Source organism: Leuciscus leuciscus, assembly GCF_965113295.1.
Source record: "Leuciscus leuciscus genome assembly, chromosome: 7".
Lineage (NCBI taxonomy): Eukaryota > Metazoa > Chordata > Actinopteri > Cypriniformes > Leuciscidae > Leuciscus > Leuciscus leuciscus.
In genome coordinates this window covers 31,857,940-31,879,394 of record NC_138731.1, presented here as the reverse complement: position 1 = coordinate 31,879,394, position 21,455 = coordinate 31,857,940, and the positions used below count along the sequence as shown (strand labels likewise).

The window sequence follows — 21,455 nt, the reverse complement described above, 5'->3', positions numbered from 1 at the left end:
AGTGGGGCTCTCTCTTCCTGTGCCCTGGCAGATGGGCCGAATGGTTAGTTTTAATAAGAGGTTGTCTTGAAGCAGTCTTCTCCAAACCACAATGGAACAATAAAGAGTGGGCCACACACAAGTCAGACATGGAATCAAAATCACTCAGACACATGCCTGGATTGCTAAAAATCCCTAATCTGTTATTTTTTTTTGTCTTGTTGTCCAGCTAAAGCATGTCAAACAAAGTTAATTTACTTGCAAATTTGCACAAGACATCTCTGTCTGTTTTTCAGAGAAAATATAAATCTTATGTATTGCCTCTTTAGCAAATTATTAAAAAACAATTTGCCAATGGAATGAACTTAAAAACAAACTATAACAATAAACTTAAAAATGAGGTTAATTCAATATATATTTTATGATTAGCATTATTATTATTATCTAATGCAATTTTGCTTTTATCTGGCTGATAAAAATATAAAAATTGTATAGGCTGTTTATCTATTCTTTCAGGGAACCCAACAAAAATGCTGATTTAAAAATGTTCATTTGCAGAATGCTATATTTCAAAATATTTAATATTGTTACTTTAGTCAATGGCAGTGTCACATTTTTATATACAGTTTAAAGCAATTACGCAGTAATTATAGTAACGGTATAGTCCACAGATATGCTTATAAGTCTATAACTCTAACAAATGACATACTTTAACATTCCTACAGAAGTAAAAAAAATATGTTCTGGTATTAAAGCTCATTAAAACAGACAATCAAACACTGAGACTTACTAAGAGTGAGTGTTGCAGCACAATTAAACATATACCCATACATACATACATACACACACACACACACATAAAAATGAGTCAGACACGGGCTTCGCACACATGCTGTTATCTTGTGATGAAACTGTACTCATACAGGGTATACAGAGATGAGCCCATGGGAGCTAGCAGAAAAAGAGAGAGAGAGAGAGAGTGAGAGAGAGAGAGAGAGAGACTGCTGGGAGCTGCTGTGTGTTGACAGTTATATTTCCCTATTGGGGGAAATTCACTTACTTGAATTGGCACCGGCCCCTGGTCTGTAATTCACTCCACAAGAGCATTCTGAACTGGAAGCCAGGGTGATTAATGGAAAGGAAATAGAAATATAGGAATTGACTGATTAAACCAAGGGGCTCTGGGAGCCATGCGTAAATGTATATGTATTTGTATGGAAGTGTGTGTGTGTGTGTGTGTGTGTGTGTGTGTGTGTGTGTGTGTGTGTGTGTGTGTGTGTGTGTGTGTGTGTGTGTGTATAAATTAGGAGAGAGAGTTTAGTACTGCTCTGCTCTTATTAGTACAACTGGGATTTTGCCTAATGCTTTCAGCCTATAATTTCTGAGGGGTATTAATTAATAGTCTGAAGGCTTTTGAGCACTTCAGGGAAATTGAACAAACCAACGGAGATTGGTTAGGCCTAGATTAACCAGGTAACTTGGGTTGGATGTGTGTTTTTCAGGCATCATTAGGTACTGCGTACTATTTCTCAACAAGCCGTGAATGACTATGCATCCCCACATCCCATTAAAAGACGGGACTCTGTACCCACCAAATCACTTGCCAACATATTTTACAGGTTAATCATAAACGTTTTTTACTTAAATGTTAACAAAGTCAACACTACTAAAATAATGTGTTAAGTTACAGCGCAATGAGCCGTAACCTCGAACAAGGCAGAAACGTTTGCATATCCGTTGGAGGCTCATGCAACTAATTTTATTAAGTGACCCTGCCGTTAGCACGCAGTTCGTTGACTTGAGGAGATATCAGCTCAGCTGCCCTGACAAAGTGGAGGGAGGCATCATAAAAAATGATAGCTTTAAATGAGTATAATGTGGCTGGTTTGATGGTTGGTTTGATACACAATCTGGACGGTTTGTCCATGTTGAGTATTTGCATGGGCCGGTGGACAACTGATTGACCCTGTCCACCTTATTCAAATGCAATGATGAACCTATTAATCATTAATGATTTCAAATGAAAAGACTTTTCTCGTGAACAGCACGTGGCATCTATTCAAAATTATGCTATATACACTTGATCGAGAAATAGAGAAGTGGATGGAATATATTTTAAAAAAACTTGAATATTTAAATATTTAATATTTAAAAACTGTTTTGCAGGTCTGATGATTCCAGTCTTCTGCGTGGTGGAGCAGATGGATGGAGGGATGATATCAGATGGAGAGAGCCGGGAGGAACATGCCGAGTTTGTGCTGGTCAGGAAGGACATCCTTTTCACTCAGCTTGTTGAGACTGCACTTCTCGCCCTTGGCTACTCCCATAGTTCTGCAGCCCAGGCACATGGTGAGTTCAAAAGTGCCCAGTTCAACACAGTTGTTGAATTTACATCTACAATTTCATTAAAAAAAAAAGAAGGAAAAAGATATTGTACTTCCATTTTCAGTGTGACAAACCAGAAGCAATATCAGATATTTTAACATTTTATCTTGATTTACTATTTAATCGATATATATATATATATATATATATATATATATATAAAAGTTAATGTAATATTAATTAAATAAAAGGCCATTTAAGTTTGTAACTTGGCTTTCATGGCTGTTTCTGTGACTTAAGTATACTTTTAAAACAGTACATTTTGTAATCATTTCAAATGTAAAGTACTTAATTATCATTTTAACTGTAGCGTGTTATTTGAAAATGAATATATTTTAAATGTACTAAATTTCATTCAATAGAAATGACATTAAGGTATACTTTAGTTTACTATAAATGCTTGTCAGTACATTCGACAATTGAATTTGAATTTAATTAATTTAAACTATAACACATTTTCATTTAATTGCAATTATCATGTAGTTATGTGTCCGAAAGCATTACATTCAGTTTGCACTTAATTAGATACATTTAAATTATATTCTTTCAGTAATACGTGCACTTTTTAAAAGTATTCTTTTATCTTTTTCATTCAGGAAGCACTTTACAATACAATTCATTCATCATCACTAGATAATGTATGAGATAGGCATAACAAAAATATATCTTAATTATATATATATTATATATTTATATCTTAATTATATATTGTTTTACAATATTTATTAATCTAGTTTAATATTAATTCACAAATATACAGTTTGTTGTTAACTGGCATTCATTCATAATACATTAGAGTAACTCATGTTAATTTATTAAAAATAAAATGATAATGTTATGTTTATTTAGAAATTTAAATGAACCTAGATTAGTAAATGCTGTAAAAAGTTTTGTTCATTTAAAAAAAAAAAATTTTTTTTATATACCTAATGCATTAACTAATGTGAATGAAATGGAACTTACAGAAAAGTGATACCAAAATGCTAAATAATTATATTTATTTATGATCACTAGATGCCTGAATTAAACATGCATTTTACCTGTATGTGTAATCATTCCATAATACATACTCTTTCACATTCTATTTTAGGCAGTATGTTAGGCAGTATACCGTATGGAACAGTATGCACTGCACAGTATGCAGGGAGTAAAACTCTAGTATGCCATTACATTACAGTTCAGAGCTATTAGAGTGGCAAGTAGTGCTGGGAGGAGCTCTGGCTGTGGAGATGTTGACAGGAGAATATACTGTTTTGGGCTTATGTGTCTGAGAACAATGAGGAGGAAGGGCTTTTGCTCAACATAACTGAATAACAGACAGTCTGAAAATCTCATTAAACAAGAACAAAGGAAATGTAGAGGCAAAGAATGTGGTACTTTCACGTCACAAAAAGATGCGTGTGAACTGTATTTGTGTGTATGTGGTAACTTTGTGGGAATGCATGTTTGTGTCTGCTCGAGGTCTTTGTACTCGCTTAGTGTCTATTTTCTGTGTGTGTTTGTGTGTGTATATGGAGAATGTTTATGAGTATGTGGGCCAAAGAAGCAATATAATGCTTTACTTTATTGTTGTGCACATGATTGTCATCTCCCAGAAGATTGAGAGTTTACTTGTATTCTGTGAAGTATGAAGAAAATTTAAAACAGTCATTACTTCATGTTGATCCACGGTAACAAAAGACATCACGATTTACTTCATAGGTTGAGCATTTGGCATTTATTTGAACTTGTTTTTTTGTAGTCACAGTTCACGTTCTGTACGTCTGACTAGAAATAAGTTTGTTGTGTGATTTGATGGTGCTGCATTTTATTGAAAGGATTTTTAAAAGTTTTGTCAGAAAAGAGAGAGCGAAAATTGAAGGCCACGTTTCAACCTTTAATTAAATGATCGTTTAAGTCAGGCTGATGAAATGTCTGCTACGTTTTTGTAGTGATTGTAGTTTTTAAAATTAAATGCTGCGTGGTTGTGTTTGTGTGCGACTGCAGCTTGTTATTCAAAATAATGTTAAATAAGCATCCTTTCTCTTTTTGTGACAACTAAATATAAACAGTAACGAAAACAGAAAGAAAAAAAAAACATTAGTCACTCGCAGGTCAACAGCGTGTCTTTAAATTCACTCAAAGCACTCCCTTTAGAGATTCCTTTGAAGAGCCAAAAACAGGATCAATATGTTACCCACACAGCGACTCCTAAAGCCATTTGTGTAACCTCCAAAAATACCGTAATGTGCTATAAAAATAAACAAGTATGCAAATTGATGGAAGCGGCATTATGATTGGAAAGGCAGAATAGTCCTGTCTGGCCCACACAATGGCGCCACATCTGTAAGGAAGTCCCAGACGCTCTGCTCCTCTGAACGCAGAAACACAAGAGGTCACCTCTGCACGGTCGCAAAACAATATCAAAAGGACACGGAGGAGGAGAGGACAGCAGTGGAAAACAAACAATTTAGACTCAATATAATCCACACACCCTCACAGTCATCAGTTCAGATGCGGCCAGATAAAAGAAAAGGTGAGGGATACGGCTAAAAGAACGCTCGCTCGCGCACTAGCAAGATGCACTGACTTCAGTTTATACCTAAAATGAGCAGAGAATGAGCGATAGAAGGAAAGAGGGAGAGCTCTCCTCTCAAATGAATACTTTTTGTTTTTAAAGCAAGCGTTTATGTTAAATGAATAATTTCTGGCTTAAATTATACATTTTTTCCTCTGCGGTTCACAACCAAAATTACACAGAGTCCCATCTATTTTCTCCCTGTTTGAATTGTGTCCTGCATAGCTCTCTCGTAGTGGTATATTTAAGCTCCTCTCCCAGCACCGCTGCCTTTCTTTAATTAGCCTGACCAGTAATTAACTGGGAGATATTGTTTATTTCAATTATAAGGGTCTGAGTACTTTTATAGAATTGTATGGACAGACCTGTACTTTAAGGCTTCAGACAATTAACAGTGGTGATGGATTACAGCACTAGCGCATTGTTGTGCTGCCACGTTTGACATCCAGCCACAACAGGTCGAACTGGGGCATTTTGATGAAAATACGCTCTGTTGCCTGATAGAGGCCAAACCGTCACTTCTTTGAGTAATGATAATGAACTTATTCCCACTTTTAATGTGGACATTTGCAGAAATGCTTTACTTATAGGGATAGGCCACCCAAAAATGAAGGTTCTGACATAATTTGTGTCATTTTGTCCGAAACCTGTATGCTTTTTTACCATGGAAAATTACAGGAGAATTTTTTGGGTGATGATCTATCTCAGTCTTCAACGAATCCTTTGATTTACTTAGATTTATGACCAAAGTGAGTAAGCTTTCCATCTGCCATCTGACACACCTGGCAGCCAATCAGAAACAAGTCAGTTCCATCATTGTTGTTGCCAGGGGTCTTTACCTCTCTATCTAATTTTTGACAACCATGTCTTTCCCAGACAGACTTTCAAACCCTCATGTCCTTCCAAACCTGTATGCATTTTTCTTTCTTCTTTCAAACAACATTGGACCCCATTGACTTTCACTGTATGTACAAAAAGCACCAAGACATTTTTCAAAAATCTGATATCATAACAGATGTAAGATGCTTATATTATGATATTATAGTAAAACCAAAACCATAATACATTCTGAAAGTATTTCTTAGGCCTGTCGTTCCTGTTTTATTTTTTCCTGTGTATATTACTAATGATTGATAATGACACTATAGAGATGGTTTTCACGAGTGGGGCGTCCCTTCAATGGAGCCAAGTCATTCAGAGCAGCAAGCATTAGGAGTTCATTGCATCTATCCAAACTAGCTCTGCCGAAAAGAGTATGTGTGCTAGGGAACATTTTCAGACTGTGTGTGAGGTAGCGTTTGTGTGTGTGAGTGTGTATGGATGGATACACATAAGCTTTAGCCAAGCCACCAGCCAACCACATGAAAGCCCAGCACTGGGAGGAGGAATTTTAATGTGGCAATGGGAACAATGGTTTGTACTGGAGGAGGAAAATGACAAGGAACAGAGTCTTTCCAAGTTAAAAATGATTCATTAATGACATTACCACAGTCTCTGTATGATGCTAGCTCATACTGTAAATAGGCATACATTTTACTGCTTTTTATTGGAACAGGGCTCTTTTTTTTTTCAGATTGGTTGCAATGAGCTGTCTGTTCAACATTGAACATGTGAATGGGGTAAAGTCACTGACGTTCGGGGCTTTTGAAGTGTTCGACAGCAATTGAAATGGATCACTTAAAGTACATTTAGAGCATAACTTAAAGGGATAGTTCACCCAAAAATGAAAATTAGCCCATGATTTACTCACCCTCAAGTCATCCTAGGTGTATATGACATTTGTAACTCCGATTGTATTCGTCTGAAAGAAGAATGTCATATGCACCTAGGATGGCTAATTTTAATCTTCAGGTGAACTATCCCTTTAAAGTACATTTAGAGCACCTCAGTTCAGTCTTATTTGATGCTTCAAAGTTTGAATCATCTGTCTTATATGTCTTGAATACTCAAAACGTCTGCGGTGGGCATTCATTCAGCATTGCACAATAAGACAAAACAGCAGCGTTCCTCAAAAATCATAGCAAAACCAGTAATATAAACACAGACTTGAAGAAGGAGGACAGATCTAAAGGTGGGCGGGGCACAATCACACAAATTGTCTTCATCTGTCTGACTTGCCTCTCTTCTTTAATTCACTGTCTGGGGAATACATCTCCACAAATACCTTTAGAACAAAGACGAGAAGATTGTGTCTCAGAGGATAGAAGTTCACTGCTGTTACAAGGGTCACCAGCAGGGACGGCCCATCATGTGTCTAGGGCCCAACACACTTGGAGACGTACAAAATAATCTATAATTAACAAATCCATTATAAATTCTGACACAAGAAAGCTTTGCCCCCAATCATAACTGGAAGCAATTGACGAAACTAGACCCTTCCCTCTATAATCATTGAACTCTTCAAATAGCATTGAAAATAGCTTGTCATGAAAAGAGGTCCTTGAGTCCTTAGTTTTACAAAATCCTCTTTACTGTCCCCTTTGATTTGAGACAACACTTATTTTAAACTTAAGATCAACTTTCAGAGCCTCGTTAGACGTCCGCTCATCATCAGTCCATCAGGGGCGACGCAATATTTTGTCATTTCCGCTAAAGTGACGCATTCTCGCGCCTTACATTTAAAAAGACATAAACAAATTTACATAACATTACATCAAATACACATTTTTACATTGTAGGCTACCTCTAATAGATGAATGCATGAAATAATGGATTTAATTATATATTAAATATTATGAAACAAATGCATACGCTTACAGCAATTACAGTATGCTTACCGTTTCATGTAAAAAAAAACACTTTTGGATGACAGAAACAGCATCTGTTAAAGCATAAGGCTTGTCACACTTTCTCAAGAATAATATGGGGAAGGAATTTAAGCACTGCTGATGAGAAATACTGTATGAGAAGCAAGATAAATCTGGATAAATCTGTTTTATAATGTCTGTGAATTATTATGAGTTATTATTGTGAGCCTGTGAGTAATTATATTGATTAAATATGTATTAATAGTTTTGCCAATATTTTTTATTGATATATAATTTAATTTATTTAACTTTATTTATGCACAATTAATTTTTATTTTGTACCATATTTCTTGCCCAAATATTTTACTGACTGCACACTTTTCTTTTTTTGCAAAAAACTTTTATTTGTATGTACCCTAGTCACAAATAAATATACTAAAATGTATTTGAAACACATTATTTTATGCTAAGTATGCTTCAAACACATTTACATATTTATGTACTTAATATAAATACCCTGAAATTGTACTTTTGCTATACTAAATTTATATACTTAAAGTCTGCTAAATTGTAACTAATTCTGTACTTAATGCACTTTAGTTATCCGGAAATAGTGCTGAACTATATCTGATTGTGCTAAAGTGGAACTATTGCAAGTATACTTTAGGTACACTTTAATTATCTTGCATTTAAAGACTGATATTATACAGAGGTCATTGGCCCTGTTTAGATTCTGACACTGATAAGCTCCCACATAAGAAGCAATCAGCCAATAGGGGAAGAAAGCGGTGGAATGGGTCACACAGAATGTCTTGTTATCTCTAGTCAAAACACAAACACTGAACTGAGAGAAACAATGGAGCCCTTGCTAATTTACAAAAACAGTTTCTGTCCAAAATGAACTCATTCAATCAGGCTTTAGTGGCAGCACTGGCATGGCAATATAGTGTCTGGATGGAGGTAAGTGATCCATCGGCATGTCTGTGTGTGATTGAGCAGCTGGAGCTCTTCAGATGACACAAACAGCCTAAAGCACAAAAAAAAAAAAATACAGAAGAAAGAGTAAGAGAGCGAGAGAGGGAAGCTGGGTAGCGTCTGGGTCTCATTTAGTGGATAGTAATGTGATTAGCATTGTTTAGTTTTCACAGCTTTAGTCAGTCCCTCTTAAGACCATGGGAAATACTTTTGTGCGAGTGTTTGTGGATGTGTTTTGTATATCTATTCATTGCACACCCTTGGTTTTTTGTCAGGTTCACGTCCTGTTGTCGGATGTGTTGAATATATACATTCGCACAAGGGATGTACATTGACCGCACATGCACACGAGCAGTGCGTGTTGAAAAGTGTTTACGGACGTGTGCAGTGTTTGGAAAACGGTTAATAATGCAGTGAGCACAGGGTCCAGTTTACATGTACAGCGCATCTTGACAATGATTGCGACATCTGGAAATAAATAGAGCGGAGGGCATAATAGATTCAGCTAATTCATTTTTAATAGCACAGTGTGGTTCTTGGAAAAAAATTATGGCACCCTCAGTAGATGCCACTGCTGCTTAGGTTTTATCCTCACCCTGATCTTTTAACCTCAGCTTCAGTATAATTTCAATAATTTATGTCAATGAAGAAAATTTGAAGGTAAATGCACTGAAATTGCCCTAAAAATACATTAAAAAAGTGAAAAAGTCTAAAAAGATGATCACTGCTTGACTTCTGGTAGTTTACTGTCATTTGTATTATGTTTAATAATATTTAAACACATCAAAACATTTCTCATTAACCATTAAAGGGATAGTTAACCCAAAAATTCTATCATCATCTACTCATTTACCCTCATGTTATTCCAAACCATGGCTTTCTTTCTTAATTGGAACACAAAATAAGATATTTTTAAAAATGTCTTCTTCTTTTTTTGTCCACACAATAACAGTCAGTGAGGTCCAATGTTGTTTGGAACTACACTTCCACTGCATGAGCTGTAGTTGAAACATACTTCAAAATATCTGCTTTTGTGTTCTGCAGAAGAAAAAGAGTCATATAGGTTGCCAATAACATGAGTAAATGCTGACAGAATTTTCATACTTGCACGAACTATCCCTTTAAAATGGGAAGCAATTGACGTCCCTTCACCCAGGTCATTGTGGGATGGCCTTAGTTACCTGGAGTATTTACAAAACAATCAGATGGCATCGTTCATAAATATGGCTTTGTCTCACAATGACACCCCGATTACAGATTACTCCTCAGCCATAAATGCTCGTCTCTTCCTTTGCACGACAAGAGGCATTTATAACAGTCAATTTGGGTTAATCATACAATCATTGACCTATGTTTATGACGGCCCATTAATGGAGGGTGGGGGGTGGGGGGGATTGGGGGTGGACGTAATTGTCAGAGGCTGCGATGCGCTAGACGAGCTCCTGCTTCCTATATATACTCCTCGGTTATAAAAGATCCACAGGCGCCCCTTGGGCCCGTAGTTATTTGTGTGGCCCTCAGTATGCATGATAGATGCTTCTTCCTGACCTGATAAGTATTTAATAGATAAAGCCTTATCATTGGTGTTATTGTTCCTTGCTGTCTGCTTTTATAGCACAAAAGGAAGCACAGCAGAAAACGAGAAATAAGGAAACAAAGTCCTCCGAAATGTGTGATTTCCAAAAATGTTTGATGCAATAACCCACAGATAGTCTAAATTATTTTGCAAATGATAAATATATGACTAATTTCCCACTATGCTTCCTTGTCACTTAAAAATCTTATGTATAATCATATATTTCACCATATGCAGTAAATCATGTAGGTTTCCCACCTACCTTAATCCCCTCTTTTCAATCACTCCTTGTTCCCTGTCTTTCAATCATCATGTTTTGTAGACCCTCTAATGTTGATTTTTGCTGTAAGTAGGTGCTGGTGTGATGATGTAATGTGCCAGCTTTGGTTCTGGTTTTTTGGAGCTGCCTGCTCCGTGGAGTGGAGCCCCTCCTAACTTATTCTCTTATTGAGATTTCATTACAGCCATCATTGACATGAGGCCATCTCTGATGATGTCATGGAAATATGCTACACAAATTTGTGGCACAATGAGATCAAGTGGGGTTAATCGACTCCTGCCCTCTCTCTGCTTCCTTCTTACAGGCATCATTAAGGTGGGCCGCTGGAACCCCCTGCCCATCCATTACCTGACAGATGCTCCAGAGGCAACGGTTGCTGATATGTTGCTGGACGTTTACCACATGGTCACGCTACGCATCCAGCTACAGAGGTACGAGACCACAGAGCACTCTTAATCCTTTCCCCACCATTGACGGAAATTTCCGTCATTTGTAAGACAACGCTTCCCTGCCATAGACGGAAATTACCAGCTTTCCGTGTTTTCACTGTTATAAGGTAGAGGGCGCTATAAGGCATCTTCTGAAAGACTACAGAATCTCCTGATCAAAACACAGGAAAAGAAGAAGCAGAAACAACTAGTGATATCATATGTAAAATAACGCCATCATCAACATGAAATGCTTTGTGGGTGTTGATGGACTCGATCTACTCCATCTGTGTTTTGATCATCTTTCTGAATCCCATCCAGATGTAGTCTTTGACAAAACCACGATTTTCTCAGCTTTTTGCTCAAAACGTTGCATTTTTGTGAAACTTAACCACATTCAAGTGTAGATAACAAAAGAATGCATGAAGCTAGAAAAGCAACTTTTTTCAAAAACGCTGGCGGGGAAAGAGTTAAAAATAAAGGTACTTCAAAAGTCCCTTGCTTCAGCAGAGAACCCTCTGCATATCAATAACCTTAATGGTTGTATGTTTTTTAAATAAAAAAATAATATATATTATTTATTTATTTCAAATAAAAAAATAATATAGATTATTTAAAACATATTTTTTTAATTAATATTGAATGTATTCTAAAATATATTATATTTAATACAAATTATTATTATATAAATATATAAATAATTACAGGTCCAAATTTAGGTTTAAATCGCCAGCACAAAAACAAAAATATTTGTGGAATTTAAACAGGATATCTTGTGGTATCAGGTTATAAGACCCTTCTAATTGAAACCCTTAATTGATTTTATTTTAAAAGTGAAGTGTAAGCACTTTTACATTTTTTGTAGTTTTCTCCTGAAGGTCTTGTGATGACTGGAAAGTCTCACAGTGTTTGTGCTGTTAAGTGAAATCATAATTTTTATATAATGTAACTGATAAATATTGGTTTGTTATATATAATAATTTATTTTATTATATAATTAATTAATTACCAATGATTACAAAATATTAATATTAATTGGTGTTATACTATATATTGTATTATTAATAATTTTGTTATTTTATTCTGTGCATTGAGGAAACACGTACAAAAGTTTCCCTTTTCAATATATATTATAACATTTTAAGTGTCCAGATAATTAGGGGATTATTTTTCTTTTGTCAATAATAGACAGTTGAGCAAGCATCTAAAGCTCTGTGCATATATTAGAACAGGAGATACTGTAGGCCAGGGTCAATTTTTATCTGCACTTTTGAGCTCTTTCATGCCTCCTGATTGCAGTTTACTTCTGGATGCTGAGGAAATAAACATAGACTCCAAAAGAGAGGATTGTAGGCATTGTGTAGTTGTGTCCTATCCAGGTTTGTTTCCCTGTATTTTCATGGTAATATTATTGTTGACCTGGCCTGCTGCATGGTTTATTGATTTGGAATTGAAGATGATTACTGTAATGGAGGGATGAGTAATAATTTTTTTATGTATACAGCTTTGCAAAACTGGAGGACCTCCCATCAGAACAGTGGAACCACGCTACGGTACGCAACGCCCTCAAAGAACTGCTCAAAGAGATGAACCAGAGCACCCTGGCCAAAGAATGTCCACTCTCACAGGTACAGTTGCTACCCATTTTTTTTTCAAATCCAACAGATAAAGATTTGGCTTTAAGAGGATATGTAAAGCATGTCATTTAAGATGATATGTAAAACATATACTGTTGGTACAGTACATCTATGCCAAAACTAATAACTTAGCAGTTTAACATAAAAGGAAATGTTGGGCTCAATATTGCACTGTGATTGCAGTTGTTCCAATCTATATCATCAGTACATGCTTAATGTTGCCTAAATTGTCTTAGAGTGTTTCATTCATCAATTCAAAATTTACTCAAATTCCCCGCATTCATGGGCCATTTCTAAAACCCAGAAATTACTTCACCATGAGAGAGAGAGTATGCGTGTGTCTATGTGGGTGTGCATCCGAGATTCTTGCTGTGCTCATTTCCAAGTAAGCAAGCAATCTTTGAGATTTATGTGATATCTGTGCATGATGTGTTTAAGTGGAGCTCTGTGTGGGTGTTGATCCTCATATCAATTGTTTGCATATGTGTGTGGCTCTTCATCTCTACTTGTGTCACTGCGGCTTGAAGCTTGTCGCGGCGTTCGCGATCAGCCTTGCCTGGGTGGCTTTCCGCAGTAATGTGTTTCATAGGCCATTTATCATTGCAATTTTAAGATCTTGACCATATGTGTTTATTTCCGTTATCCTCTGTCGTTACTCCTATTTCTTCCTTTTTACTGACCTCTCTCATTTCTTGGACTTTTTCCAGAGTATGATCTCCTCGATAGTGAATAGTTCCTACTATGCTAACGTCTCAACTGCAAAATGCCAAGAGTTTGGCCGCTGGTACAAGAAGTACAAAAAAATTAAAGGTAAGGCTTGTGCTAATTACATTTTTGGTTATATTTTTTGTTATATGGTGCCATTTTAAAACAAGTGGGGGGAAAAAGGCTAAGATGCTAACCTGATATCAGCACAGTAGACTGATCAGGAAAGCATAGCCGCATCCAAAATCGCAGAATGTCTGAGTAGGTATTACATTTGATGAAGAACTTACTTTGTAACCATTAAAAAACTATGTTCTATATAGTATGAATGTGTATTTGAAGTCGGACGTACTATATACATCATGTTGTCACTGTCAATTGACTTACGGCATCAGTTGCGTCATTTCACTGCAACTCCCGACTCCTCTCCTGTGACCTTATGGAGTAGTAAACTGGCCCTTAGATGTTCACTTCAGAATCTCACCTATCATCTAGGTACTTTGTCAAGCATTAGGTCATCCACGTACTTTTCGACTCTTGTTTTATGAATACTATGAATTCGGACATACTACTCTTTTTAACATATTGTTCTTCGCCTACTATAGTCGGGAAGTATTCAGACACAGTGAATGTGTTTTTGTTCTTTAATGAGATGTCCCATTTCTAGCGTGGTAAGGTGTTCAGGGTCATGAGCAAGTCTTGAGCTTTGTGCTACGTTTTATACATTATCTCTTAATGACTCCTTACACAGGATGGGGTAACCTAAGCCTCCTCACTTCCTAATAGAAACCACTGTTTCTTCCCCCAAAATGCTGCAGGGGGTCTCCCAGCGGCAAGTCCTACTGGGAGTCGCCCCACAGCTCCGCTGTTTAAGCCTCTTAGCATCCAAATGCCTGTGACAATTTTCCTCCTCTCGTTGCCTCTTCAAAAAGTGAAATAATTACACAGCAGGACAGATCAAAGTGGGGGCTAAACCCCAAGTGCAGTGAGAGAGCAAGCGCCAACAAAGAATAAAGCGATCCTCGGCACGCTGACAGAGTAAGTGGTGTTGAGTTACACCGAGCCCCCTCCATTAGTTCTGCTCTTTGCCTCCCAGAGCTAAACACTCAGTCCGCATTGCCAGATGTGTGTGCCAGTGCGGCGAGACCCTATTGGATGACTCACGTGTCAGTCATACGATTGTAAGCCGAAGTTGTAAAACTTTCTACTCATGAAAGTATGTTGTTGTTTCATTGTAAGCGTGATTGAGTAAGTAAGTGAAAGCTTTTGTCATTTACCATGCGTTCCTTGTGTCTGTTTTAGGGGATTATTTGTGGCAAGGAAGCTCGGAAATCAAGGGTAAGCATCTACATTTTGATGTTTGTTCGGGAAAAGACCTGTATTTGATTTGTCAATTAAAACACTACAGAGTTTATCTTGTGTCTGATACACACATCCATCCCTCTACAGTTGAAAGGGACGGTCTTGCTGACTTCTGTGTATTAGCCCAGCGTCCGCCCCCTCACCTGGCTGGTCTAGCACAGCTCGGTCCGTTGAACAGCACCAGCTCTCTTGTGAAAGGTGGCTCTGGAGAACCTCCGAATTCAGCCCAGTCTCAGCCTCCATCCCAAGGGCAGCCACAAGTTTCATCATCTCATGGGCAGCTCCATCACAGTCCTCCACTACGGGCACAGGTGCCTCCTCCACCTCCGCCTGCCGCCTTGCAACCTCTTTTGGCACCCGGAGGGCTTCTCTCACCCCAGCTCAGTCCACAGCTGGTGAGACAGCAGTTAGCCATGGCCCATCTTATCAACCAGCAGCTGGCCGTCAGCCGCCTCCTGCATCAGCACCCGCAGGCTCTTAACCAGCAGTTTCTCAATCACCCACCCATCCCGCGGCCTAGCAAGTCTGGTGGCCCTGGAGAGCCCGGGTCCAACCCCTCGGCTGCAGAAGTCTCATCTGATATCTACCAACTGGTGCGAGATGAGCTGAAAAGGGCCAGTGTCTCGCAGGCAGTGTTCGCTCGAGTTGCCTTCAACCGTACACAGGTACAGTAAAGACAGCATGGTGCTGAAATAGTACACATTTTGTTCACAGAATAGAGACAGTTCAAAGAGAAACCTTGAGGAAACAAGGTACAAGAAAGAAGGTACACCAAGTATAATAGCAAAGAACTTCTTCAGAACATACCATTCACTTAGGCGGGCAATGTATTGAATATTCATGATGTTTTCATAATGATTTGGCTTGTGTAACATATGAATATTGCAGTGATTTAAATGCACTCTTTTAATCTTAATGGTCATACACAGACTAAATGATGTACAAATCAGGACTAATCAAGTTTAATTTGGCACTGAACTAAATACAAGAGGATAATCAAGGTGTCAAAGTTGTCCTGTTGGAGGTTTCAGATCTATGAGTCGCTCTGCGTGATTGCTCTGGTATCCAGAGGTTGGATCCTCTCATACACCCTCTCAGCGGAAAACACACCTGGTGAATTCACAGAGTCACTGCAGGTCTAAATTATGTTCAATTACATCCAACATCGTGCACAGTCAGTCAAAGTGTGGGTAGAGACCTACATGGTGCAGGTGAAGTAACTGCATAAATGTGTTGCGAAAAAAAATTGCTTCCTCTGTGTTTACGTATGTGTTTATGTGTGTACACCAGGGCCTGTTGTCAGAGATCTTGCGAAAAGAGGAAGACCCACGCTCAGCCTCTCAGTCCTTGCTGGTGAACCTCAAAGCGATGCAGAACTTTCTGAACTTACATGAGAGCGAGAGAGACCGTATTTACCAGGAAGAGCGAGAACGCAGCATGAACCCCCCTGTGAGTCTGCCCCCAAGCACAAACCCCAGCCCTGGGGGCGTCCGCCTCTCTCAGGTACCCCGCTTTCTCACACTTGACTAGGTTCAGCCCCCTACAAATCCCTCTCCCCTGTTGCATTTGTGTGTGTATTATTGACTGGGTGTAAAAATACCTGAAAGCTTTTGTTGTGTCTGATTCTGAATTGTTTATCTGTAGGCCTATGAGATTGCTTTTGTTTCTTGTCTGAATTCATGTGGTCTATTTACTTGTTTTGTTTGGCTTACACTTTGTTGTTTTCTTTGTAATCCGTATCAGGTTGTTATACAGCTACGTTTTTTTTATTTTTTTTTATGCAAGAACTGAGTTTAGTAAAGGCTGGAATATACTACACGACTTTTAAAATCTGAAGAGATTTTAAAATACTAGGCATCACACACGTGCCGACTTTGTAAATAGTTATAAAAAAAACTGGGCTTCATATACTAAACATTCACGGACTACCAGACCTTCCAGTCGTTCAGAACACAACAAACTCACGCAAAAAACTTTTTTGCTAGAAGATGCATGACAAATGAAAACAATATGTTTTAAAATTAGCCCAAAATATCAAACAAGTTTTATATCCTTCAACTGGATGGAATTATAGTCTGGAGCTAAAAAATGTAGTCTGTGCTTATCATGTGTGATGCCACAAAATCAGTCATAAGTCATGCTGAGTGGCTCTGATTTTTGGCAACTAGCATCGACTAGTCTGGCAAAAATCTGGGCAAAAGTCTTGTAGTGTATTCCTTAAGTCAGTGTTATTACCGCAGCTATTATTTTAGTATGATGTAAACTATATTTTGTCTTTGAATATTAATACATATTGACATACTGAGAATAACAATTTGGATAATTCACTAAAACAACCACTCTGACTCTCAAGAAAGTGCCCTCTAAGGGTCAAACTAACTAATATCTGATTGCTACCTTCTTATTGCTAATGTCACACCATACCTCCCAATGCAGAAAGTGTGGGAGCGCAGCATCGATGAACAGTTAACTCCTGACGCGTGGGCATCTATTTGGAAGAATAAGACCAAAATCACAAACTCGGTGAGGATTACATCATCACTCACTTCATTTCCTCATAGAGTGTACCTCATCCAAGACCTCCATGATCTGTATTTGTAGTGATCAGTTATAGGCATGACACTTTTCCCATTTTGAAAATAAATGCTCAATAAGTCAAGCTACTACAGAAGGTCAAATTTATACTGTTTATATGGAATACTGTTTATACTTAATGTTTGTTAGAGATTACAGGGTGCACACACCCATTAAAACTTCAGGCTCACAAGCTCTTGTCCTTGATCCTCTAAAATTACAAATGCAGGAAAGCATGGCTTTGCTCCTGTCATGGCATGTTTATATTAAATGACCTGGAACCTGGTGCGTGGACTTTCTAGAATGCTTGTATGAAGCATATGAATGTGTCTGCTTTCAACCTCAGGACCATTGTGAATGAACCCCTGCTGATAATAAAAATCCTTCTGATACGAGAACAAAGTTCTCATTCTTTGGTCTTAGGGAATGTGCTTGTGTATTATCATTACTATTATGTCTGTATGTGTTTATCTTGCAATCGTTTTTACTGGGGAATGTGAGATTACTTGCCTGTGCCTGCAGAGCAACTTCAAACATTGAATGAGAAAACACACCACTCTAAAATCAATACACCATACTTCAAACATGTACTACAAAGAGTTTACTTATGGATGCTTTAATGATTTATCTGCTGAAATCTCAGTATATTGTAGGTATAAACAAGGGTATGAAATATCATCCATGAATGTTCTTATATTGTACCCTCTGTAGCAATTACAGTATGAATGTATATCTAACCAATCTGTCTTCTTTGTTACTTTTAACTTTGACCGCTGGACCCTCACAGTCCAAGACTTGTGGTCCTAACCCTGACCTTCCCCTGAAACTGGAGCCGCTGGTTAACATCACCTCAGCCGTCTACGATGAAATCCAGCAGGAGATGAAACGGGCAAAAGTGTCTCAGGCACTTTTTGCCAAGGTGGCAGCCAATAAGAGCCAAGTAAGAACTTATTAAGTAATTATTTACCCAGATTTTCTCATTATTGTTCATAATCCTGACACGTTTCCATCCTTTCATATAACATAATGGCAAAACTAAACCTTCAACTGAACTTACATTTTTTTTTAAATAACTACCGGTAGTTCTAATTTCGGTTAACTATTTTCAAATAACTAATACACAGAGAAAAAAAAAAAACTTTTGTCTTCTACTTTTCAAGGACATCTTATACATAAGTTTCCATTGTATTTTATTGTATTGGAGAATTGAATCAACTTGGTATCTTCATATGATAACTGTTAATAATACATTTAATGAATTTAATTCATCTAAGTGTACTCTGTAAAAGTGAGGTTGGTTACATGAGGTGCTTTCAGGTGCTTCTGCTTAAATGGATATATTAACTTATATAGCTTCTTGAGGGACCCTTTTATTATGGAAATAATTAAATAATTAATAAATACATATAATTTAAAAATATATCTTTTTATGTGCTTAAAATATTGAGGGATAGGATATTTGAGCCAGTGATTTCAATGTGATTTGTTTTATTTTGAAAAGACTAAGCTTACACTTAGCTTACATGGTCTTTTCCCAGTCAGTGTTGGGGAAGTAACGGTGTCCGTCTGTGCAGGAATTTATATCTGATTCTGGCGCGTCTCTGTAGTTGATAAACAAAAACATCAACATCAACAGATAGTCTGATAAATGCCTTCTATTTATTCATCTCTGGCTTACCATTCCAGATCCTGCCAAAGGATCTCATTCTTTCTTTCAGTGCTTTTCTCTTCTGTCCAATGAGTCATCGTGACTTATGTTGTCATACAGACGTGCATGCAGTGTTCCATAGATTGATCTGATTACTGTTCTCATACCTTTTACATTGACACATTTTTCCAGATAGCTATATAAAGAATGCATAATATTGTGACTAGAAGTATGTGTATACTGTATGTCATACAAGTGCAATAGTCAGTGCTTTTGAAGCCTTTAAAATCTTAAATATTTTCTAGTTGTAAACTGTCATTGTATCAGTTATAAAAAGCACATCATGGGAATCTACTTTTGTTTTTATTTATTTATTTTTTAATGTTTTATAAGCATTAAGCTTATTCATAAAGTTGACCAGAGTCCAAAATTAACACCTGGCAAACCCCACTTCTTATTTGCTTTGGTGAGCAAATAAAAAGAGCAATTTAAATTTCTATTTTCCTCTGTCAAACATAAAAATAAATTTACAGTTTCTGTGAAAATATTAAGCAGTGCAACTGTTTTCAACATTGCTAATAATAAGAAATGTTTCTTGAGCAGTAAATCAGCATATTAGAATGATTTTTGAAGACAGTAATACATTTAATTTAAACAAATAATAAAATAGAATTTTTTTAATTTATTTTAATAATATTTTACAATATTACTGATTTTACTGAATTGTTGATCAAATAAATGCAGCCTTGGGGACATTTCTTTTGAACAGTAGTGGATATATATGTATCTGTCTATCCATCCATATATCCAATTTATTTGTTTTAAATTCACTTTTCATTGACAGGAAAAAAAAAAGTGAATGGCCACATTGTCTGAGTGCAAAGGACAACAATGATCATTCTTTCAGCTAATTATATAGCTGGAAAAGGCATTCATTTCAGAGTGTTGATAAAGATTCTTTTTTTCAAAAGCTATTGGACCATTTGTTTGTCTCTGTCTCATTTAGATCAAAGAGAGATAATTGATTTAGTCAAATATGATCCCACTCCCAGCTGCGCCTAATTCTTACCATGTAATAGCCTGAGAGAGCTTTGGTCTCTGCTGCTCACTTTACTGAGGAACTCTGTGTCATTGCGGCATGGCTTTGCAGGTGTGACCACCTCATCTAAAGGCATGTTTCAGGGGCATCTTTGCATGTTTGCGTGTATGAGATGTGTCAGCAAAGTGCTGCTCTGGTGGTGTGTATATATATGAATGTGTGTGACAGATGTGGTTAGGTCTCACAGGTCTGGGGTCGGGTGGGGGGTCACGGCTGAACGCGCCCATCTGCTGCAGCTGGCCAGGAGGAGCTGAGGGAGAAGGAGAGAGAGAGAGAGATGCTCAGGTCATTAACAATGTGTGCTGGAAGAGGTTGGCTGCACACAACAGCTGGTGTCAAAGACTGGACCAGTCTAGCAGAGATAATTAAATCTTCCTAATCTCTCACCATTTCACTCTCTCTTTCACACACTCTCAGCTCTCTCAGTGCACTTGTGATGCTTTGTGGTGGTACTTGTTTACTGTTAAGTAAACTTTACAGTCATTAAAAAAAAAAAAAACATGAATGATGGGTGAGTTGTTTCACATTCTGCCCATCATTCCTATGTATTAAAGTGACATAAATGCCCAAAAAGAGAAGAAAGTCCCTATAGCGGAGCTTTAGTGGGTAGCCTATCCCACTAAGTAGACAAGGCATATATTGATACTATTTAGTGATATTGTTGGAAAAATACCCTCAGCTAAACAAGATATGCAATGAACCCTTTTCCTTTCTCTAGGGATGGCTATGTGAGCTGCTTCGCTGGAAAGAGAGTCCCAGCCCAGAGAACAGGACTCTGTGGGAGAACCTGTGTACCATCCGGAGGTTTCTGAGCCTTCCGCAGACAGACAGGGATCTAGTGTACGAGGAAGAGTCCCGCCATCACCACAGCGAACGGCTGCACACTGTACTACACTTGCCCACTGACCCTCAGGTGAGTTTTTTGAAACATCGGATTGCATACTTCAAATACGTATGGCAAAAGAAAGCAGTTGAATGTGGCATTTAGTGCAAATGCCATATTATGAGAAATGAAATGTTCCTTGATTCCTCTCAGTACAGATAGACCATTTATTAAATGTTCATTTTGATCTTCTATAAATTTCTGATGACAGGCAGATCAAATGAACAAAACCACCTGCATTTATGTCAAAACCAGATATTCAGTCTATTATTCACAAATTTTTTTTTAACTATCTAACTTTTCAGAATTTTGTTTCATTTTATTTTATTTTAAAGTTCTCTCTATTGCCTGTTATTTTTTTGCCCCAAAAAAGGCTTGAAAAGGCCTGTTTAATTCTAAGAGAAAAGGTGGGGGTTTTTTCCCTGCAAGAAACCTTGATTAATATTAAAAGTAAAAAAAAGTATTATTTGACCCTTAAGTGTATAAGACTTTAGTGTTAAAAGTGGAGGGAAAGCGAATTCCACATAAATATCTTAAGCGTAATTCTTTTAAGATAATATGAATGTGTGTTCATTGTGTGAAGGCACACTTCTTTGACACTTCATTTTTAATATCAGCAT

At 37.3% G+C, this 21,455-nt stretch overlaps 1 protein-coding gene across 1 annotated transcript in view; it reads left to right on the top strand.

The window, feature by feature from the left end:
* The window catches only part of satb2 (SATB homeobox 2), a 43,750-nt gene that overhangs the window by 11,989 nt on the left and 10,306 nt on the right, over positions 1 to 21,455 (top strand). Inside the window, exons 3-12 of the mRNA XM_082175147.1 lie at positions 2,146 to 2,328; positions 10,804 to 10,930; positions 12,432 to 12,555; positions 13,272 to 13,374; positions 14,572 to 14,607; positions 14,719 to 15,296; positions 15,922 to 16,134; positions 17,068 to 17,154; positions 17,993 to 18,145; positions 20,671 to 20,865. Of these exons, the coding sequence (XP_082031273.1) occupies positions 2,146 to 2,328; positions 10,804 to 10,930; positions 12,432 to 12,555; positions 13,272 to 13,374; positions 14,572 to 14,607; positions 14,719 to 15,296; positions 15,922 to 16,134; positions 17,068 to 17,154; positions 17,993 to 18,145; positions 20,671 to 20,865 (1,799 nt within the window). The remainder of the gene's footprint in view (positions 1 to 2,145; positions 2,329 to 10,803; positions 10,931 to 12,431; positions 12,556 to 13,271; positions 13,375 to 14,571; positions 14,608 to 14,718; positions 15,297 to 15,921; positions 16,135 to 17,067; positions 17,155 to 17,992; positions 18,146 to 20,670; positions 20,866 to 21,455) is intronic.